The sequence below is a fragment of the Sparus aurata genome, chromosome 2 (genome assembly GCF_900880675.1).
Source record: "Sparus aurata chromosome 2, fSpaAur1.1, whole genome shotgun sequence".
Classification (NCBI taxonomy): Eukaryota; Metazoa; Chordata; class Actinopteri; order Spariformes; family Sparidae; genus Sparus; species Sparus aurata.
In genome coordinates, this window is record NC_044188.1 from 31462618 (window position 1) to 31469741 (window position 7124).

The 7124-nt window shown below is 40.5% G+C and overlaps 1 protein-coding gene across 2 annotated transcripts in view; it reads left to right on the forward strand.

Moving 5' to 3' along the window:
- sorl1 (sortilin-related receptor, L(DLR class) A repeats containing) overlaps window positions 1-6235 on the forward strand; it is a 97775-nt gene extending 91540 nt beyond the window's left edge. For both annotated transcript variants that reach the window (XM_030392810.1, XM_030392818.1), the window contains exon 48: window positions 2397-6235. In XM_030392810.1, coding sequence (XP_030248670.1) covers window positions 2397-2464 — 68 coding nt within the window. In that variant the 3' untranslated portion in view covers window positions 2465-6235. The remainder of the gene's footprint in view (window positions 1-2396) is intronic.
- The last annotated feature ends 889 nt before the right edge of the window (window positions 6236-7124 follow it).

Here is a 7124-nt window from a genome sequence, read left to right on the forward strand (position 1 = left end):
GCTTACAGCAGTCCCCTCCAGAGCTCACCAGTTCCAGCAGCTGAACAGAGTCGCATTGGTTGCTCTTTACTGTTAGTCCAAATAATGGCTGCTCGCTTCTCACCGCTACCACGACTCACTACACAAACTACTCCTCATTTCTTATTCTCTAATTAATACTATGAATTCCTGAAGGAATATGAAACAGTCAGTGCGTTTACATGCACAGCTTAGTCAGATTACAGCCATAGTTCGACTATGCTGCTCAATCAGACAACTGCAATTGTCCGAGTCAGGGGCGGTTCTGGGGGGGCCAACAGGGGCCAGTGCCCCCGTAACTCCGAGTCTGGACCCCCCTGTGGCCCCCCTGAAAGGGAGTCTGCATTAATAATACAATGACAGATTTCTTGCAATGATTTTGTTCTGAAGGGAAAGGCAGAAATAAAGTATCTCAGCAGTTTACTACCCAATCACAATTGCTGAAAATGTAAACACTGCTTTGTCTGAATGAGGGATTTATCCTTTTTTCCGGGTTGTATGTGCCCCCTAACAAAAAACCAGGCCCCAACCTGGCCCCACTATTAAAACTGGTCTAGAACCACCACTGGTCCGAGTAAACATGCCGGTGAGAAAATCGGATTATTGGGCCGGAGCATGTCGTACCCGGTCCGATAGGTGGCGCTGTACCCATTTCAACTAGTGGTAACAGAAACACCTCTGGCTGACCTCTTTACGTCACCAGCTGCCTCGGCATTCAAGAAAGATGGCGTACGAAGAGCGAGACGAAGCTACATCTTTGTACATTTCATATATGGTGTACATGATAATTACACAAACTAGGGGCACAATGGCGCTCTTTGTTGCCGTGATTTCGGAGGAAAGACGCCGCCGCTGCCGTCTGTCTACTTCCGGCTCACGGCCCCGGGAAAAAATCTCGCGCCTGCGCAGAACATAAAATCCGATCCGATCCGCTGGAAACGTATACATGCAGGAGTAATGCGACTATCAATTGAATAATCTGGGTGCTTTAATTCCACTATGAGAAATCCGATCCAGTCCGATTTTAGTCAGACTAAGGTGTATACATGCATCTTAAAGATCCATTCATAGTCAGACTAACACAGTAATTCAGTTTTCTTGAGTGTCATGTAAACACACTGAGTGAGTCTTATGTTCAGCACAAGTGTCACTGCTAGTTTCAGACTGATGCAGTCATTTTCACGCTCAGCGCCCACGTTGTGTATATAGTAAATGTACTTGTGCCCACCTGTGTGCTCCTGGGTGTGTTGGTCTTAAAGGGAGGTGTGTTCAGGTGCACTGATGGAGGATAGCACCATAGACCAACAAAAAGCTGGTGTAAAGTCAGAGACCTAGTCTGTTTCCTCATACAGTATTTAAAGGACTCATTATTCAGACAGTAGTTGGAGATGACAACCTGATTAGTTTAACTTATCTTATGCCCAGAACACACTCCTGACTAGTGCAGAGTCTAAATACAACCCCTTTTTGCCTTGCGTCTCACTGTTTGCCAGAATAATTTGGCATTTAACTAGCAAAATGACTCGGACACGTGCTAAACTGCACTTCAGTCCAGGGACTATAGATCATTTAATTAGGGCCTTGAAAGTTTTTGACAGCTCAGAAAATCCACACAGATACAAACTTATTTAGCTTTCTTACAGTTCTGCCACATCACAGCTCGGCAGTACTGTGTCACCACTGTGCAGCTTTGTTTCTGAAGTATATATAAGTTGATATACTCTCACACATTAGATAAAAGATGCATTGCCTGATATTTTAGAGACCCCGGAACAAACTGTAAATAAAACACACATCCTTTAACACTGATGTTAAACAGCCTAGCAGACAATGTATTATGCATCCAGTAGATGAAGGTAAACATCAGCTCTTAATTGGAGTTTTGTTTGTATCAGCCTGATGAAAAAAGTCAAGAATGAAGGAGTTGTCCCACATATCTACTGAAATTCTACCTTTTTGGGTGATAGTGTCGTATCTAAAGAGTAATGATATATTTTGACTAGAAATCAGACAAATGTACCTGATAAGATCTCAGTTTGCACAGTGCAGCAACTCTATTAGCTCCTTCACTAAGTTCACTAGCTAGATTATTTGCTAGACACAGTGGCTTTCTCCTGCTCCAGCTGGAAACAAGGTTGATGAAAACAGAGTCTGTGGGCTGAAACACCAGATAATGATCTAAAAGATGCTAACTAAAGAAACAAAACACTGTTGAGCTAAAAGGAAGTGTAGTGTTGTGTGATGATTTGGGGTTGTGACTCCTTTAACAATGTTCTTAGTCATCATTTTAAATATTGCTGAGCTTCAACAGCAGGTTGAACTCTTACAGCAGACATTTTCTGAAACGTTTCTTCTCTTCCCTCTTTCTCCTTCTCAAGGTGACGATGATGAAGATGCTCCCATGATCAGTGGCTTCTCAGACGACGTTCCCATGGTCATCGCGTAGCAAGACGTCACTCCCATCACCTATTTCTCTCTTTCCTTCTCCCCTTCTCTTCTTCTCCCCCCACTCCCCCTTTTACTCCCCATCACTCCCCATCAGTGGCGCGGTACGATGGAGTGACGAGGAAACAGGCGGGAATATGGCCGCCGTCCCAAAGCTGTTGATGGGAAACCACCTGATGAGCAGGAAACATGAAGAAAAATGGAAAAGAGAGAAAGAGATATTTTTCAAATATACAATGCACTTTTTTTGGATGCGCAATAACTTATTTTTTATAATATTAAATATATATATGGGGTCATAAAAGGACTGTGAGGAAGAGGTGGACACTGAAGCAAACTGTGAAGGATTTGAGTTTGTCGTGCGCGCCAGGGAAAGAGAGACCCTATTTGTAATGCAAACTCACTATCCATAGGAGTGGTTCATTGCTTAAAGCCAAAATAAGCATCCAGAGACTGGAATATAGAATGCAACAACACAAACATTGAGAAAAATACAAATATATAGACAAATGCTGTATACAATATGTACAAATAGAAAATATTGGAGCAGTAAAGGTTACATATTTTGATGGTAGTACAGTGAGTACTATAGCAGTTTGTGTAACAGCGGTGCCTAGTGAGAGGCAGTTGGAAGAGTTAACTGTGGATCATGTTTCATCATTTACAGAATCTCAATTGTTTGTCTATTTGAATGATCACCAGTTTAAAGACTGTTGATTACTGTAAACACATTGACGGAGTCTTTGACACTCAGCGCAACCAAACAGCTCAGTGATTGGATTTACCAGTGGCACCATGCCGTGTCCTCATAGATACACATTCATTTTTCCACCACCAGCACACTGTTGTATGTCTGTGTGTAGAGGCAACACACGCACCATGATAGGAGAGTATTCCTGGGTTCCCTCACAGCATCATTGAGACCATGAGAACTATTTGTAAATATTGGCTTTTAATATGTCCTCTCCTTGTAATGCTGCACCATGTCATTCTGTAGAATGTGTATTTTTTATTTTTTTTTCAATATTGTTCAGGACCACAAATTATCGTCCCCAGCATTTTGCCATAGCTGTAGTCGTAGAGGAAGTGGGTTCTCAGGGAACTGTGTCGGAGCGGACACCAGCGCAGCACCACCATCACCATGGCTGAGGCAGCACTGTCCATCTACTGTGGGTGGAATGACTGGCAGATGCAGATTATTGCCAGTAGTTGTGATGAAGAGTCAGGCTCAGGCTCACCATCCGGTTAAAAGAATTTAAAGGGTTAATTCAAACAAAAATCATTAAAAAAACACGTTTTAACTGACCGTTGTAGTATCTAGTAATGCAGATAGTTTTGATTGTATTTCTTTGTTTTTTAGATATCTCTCTGTGTGATTTCAATGGCAACATGTCTTTCCAGAAACAGCTAGTTTGCTCAGAGAGACTGGACTACTTTCTGGTAAAAGCTCATTCCTCTGAAACCTGCTGACGCTGTGGTTTACGTCTTTTATTCTTAGTGAGCACTTGGTCACACCAAAGAGTGGCATTATTAATTTGGATATCCTTGTGAAACAGGTGTCATTGGACGCCTGCTGAGGCACTGGATGCTTGCAGGGCTGGTTAGCTGGTTATTTTTGGTCTAGCCACAACAGATAACCAGGTTAGCTTGGAATCCAGCTCAGAAAAATAAATGGATACATAAACACGTTTTAAAACATATGGCAGCTCGCTGCTAGCCTAATAGTTAGCCTGGTCACCAACCAGACAATAAGTTAACGCAGTTTTTATGAAAGTGCAATATGTAAAAATTGGCCACCTGTCAGATACTTAAAACCAATAGGTTGCCAAGTGTAGACGAGCTGCTGTTAGCTGGGCAGCTGTTGGACAGACGGGACAGGACGAGCTGATCTGACAGGTTCATCATAAACCATACTGCATCTCTTTCATGGAGCAGGTTATACACATGGAACAGGATCTTGTGATACAGCTAATGTGGTAGCCTTTTTTTAATGAACTTTATTGACAAATCCGTTTGACAATGATACAGAAGTGCTTATCATTGAAATGATCTTTCTGGCATGTCAGTAAAATGCAGTCACAGACAGGAAACAAAAAATAAAGCAAATTTCTGGTAAAAAGCTTTCCATTCTCAAAGGTCCACAAATCTAAATACTCTCTTTTGTCATATGAAACAGAAAAGCAGTAAATACTGTAACTATCTAGCTTTTTCCTTTTTTTAGTCTCATCGCTACCGTGAATAAAATGATGGATTTCTCTGGTTTGAACATTTGTGGAGACATTATAGTACACAACGTGACAAAATGCAGTCATATCTTTAAACTGAATTAATTTTAGTCTGCGGTTAACATCGTCCCCTAACAGGGACACTGTTTCTGGAAAGTCTTAAAATGTCATTTTGAATATTTGATAATGTTGATAAACTGCATGGCTAGACAACTACAAGGGGTACGTGATGAAACGTGTAGTTTTTGTGATGTGGATGGTTTCTTTAAGGTGCGGTGACACCACTCTTTGGTACCAGTCCACAGAACAGAGATAATGAGGATATTGTCTCTCTGTATATACAGAATCTAAGTGTTGCACGTCTGTAATTGTATCAACACAGAAACCATGTTGGGGAATCATCGTCTTTGTTCGGCTCCTGCCCCCCCACCACCCCCCACCGCCTCACCTGTCTGTACTGTAGTCCATTAACTGATTTGTGTTTTGCCTCTCGGCTTGAGCCATTTGAACGGATGGTGTTCTGCTTTCTATCAACCTTGTTCTTGTTTTGTTTTGTAAAGATGTCTTCATGAATGTATTTTATATCTGTACTTTTTGAGGTACTGTCCCAGCTCATTATGCTACTATCACCACCTGTGAAGTTAATGCACCCTCTGGTTTTGCCCTCGCTCCAGTGAATAGTAACCCATCCTGCAGAAAACAGACTTTTCTGTTGTCACTCTGTAGACTGGCTTCTGCAGACAAATCGTAGCTGTTACAACCCGAACCCAATTTACTAACCCAGAGCAACCAGCCGTTTTTGTCAGGTAGAGCCCAGATGCCTCCTAAATCAGATTTATTTCATCACCTCTTTCTTCCCTGGATCTGTTAATGGTGTCTGTACTGACATTTAAGGTTTCCTCAAGGCTTGAGCTTAACTTCACGCAGCTCGTCACCCTGTTCATGACCTACTTTGTTCTGTTTTCTTGGCCTTAAAAACAGAATTTCTGGCATTAATGCTGTGTTTTTTGCTCTGTGGATTTTCTGATTTTTCTGTTCTGCCACATAATGCCTTATTAGAACACATTGGGTTTTAATGTAATGTACTGTTTGTATGATAGAACACAAGTGCACACGCATGCGTACACATGCATACACACAGTCACACAGACACACACTCGGCCCGTACACAAGTCTAAGGAGGCTGAAGTGGAGATAACTGTTAGGGCATTTGGTTATTTTTGTCAGATCACTGCTCTTTTCTGTGTCGGCTGCTGTAAGCCAGCCACTTACTCTCTTTTTAGTCAGGTTTTACATGTACAAAGTATAATTATTGGTTATTATGCGACCGTTTGCTCCCCACTTGTCTTAATGTCAACTCTTGTCAAATAGTTTGCTTCAAAATGTCATTGGGCACAGAGTTTTATCATGTTGGACTTGGCCATGTTTGAAGATGTTAATGTTTTGCTTGCTTATCTCGGAGGTTAAAGAACGATAAGATGTTTGGAGAAGCAGTGTGAGGTGTTTTAAAAACCACTTATACTGAAATAAACTTGCCGAAAATCAAATCTGTCGTCCGTTCTTTTATTCTGTGATGGAAGGTTCATACTGTCATTAACAGGTGAAAAAACTGAAGCAGCTCGGTTTTCTTCCTGGTGAACATGGAGAGAAGATGTGGTGTCAGGTATGAAGATTATAAATGACTACAACTGAAATGGTACAATATAAAGTGCAAAGTTGTAGATACTCTTATTTTATGTCTTTAAATAATTAAATGTAATAATTGAATACTAGAATGTAGCTATACATTTGAATTCAAAATCTATTTTTATTTATTTGTATTAATTATGTCTCATTCCATCTAGCAGGTTGTCTCCTGTTTTAACCTTTGACTTTGACCATTCTGTTTGATTTCTTTTAAAGGTCCCGTATGATTCTCATTTTCAGGTTTATACTCATTTTGGGTGTCATCAAGAAAATATATACATGCATTATTGTTTAAAAAAACACATTAGGAGGTCATTAGTGCAATTAACCAATTATTTTCCAGAACAGTAATTAAATCTTTTTCCCAACTTCAAGAACAATTTATCCTCCCATTAAATGATTCATTCAGGTACTTCCAAATACTTTATCATGAATCATAAAGAAAGAGCGACGTGATGTGTGAAAGCACAAATAAATTACCTGGAAGTATATAGAAAAATAGGAATTAGAATTAAATATCATAATTGAAGATAACACCTGGTAAGACTTATGAGCCAGCAGTCATAAGGGAATTAATAGTGAATTATGGAAAGAATTCGATTGGAAAAATCAAAAATCTGATATTTCAATACACCTCTCACCATGTCTTTGTATGTTGAAATTGGAAGACGTGTGGAAATATAGACAATCACACATATATCTTCAGGGGCTGCCCAATAACTCAAGGGTTTTGGGAAGGTGTAATTGTAA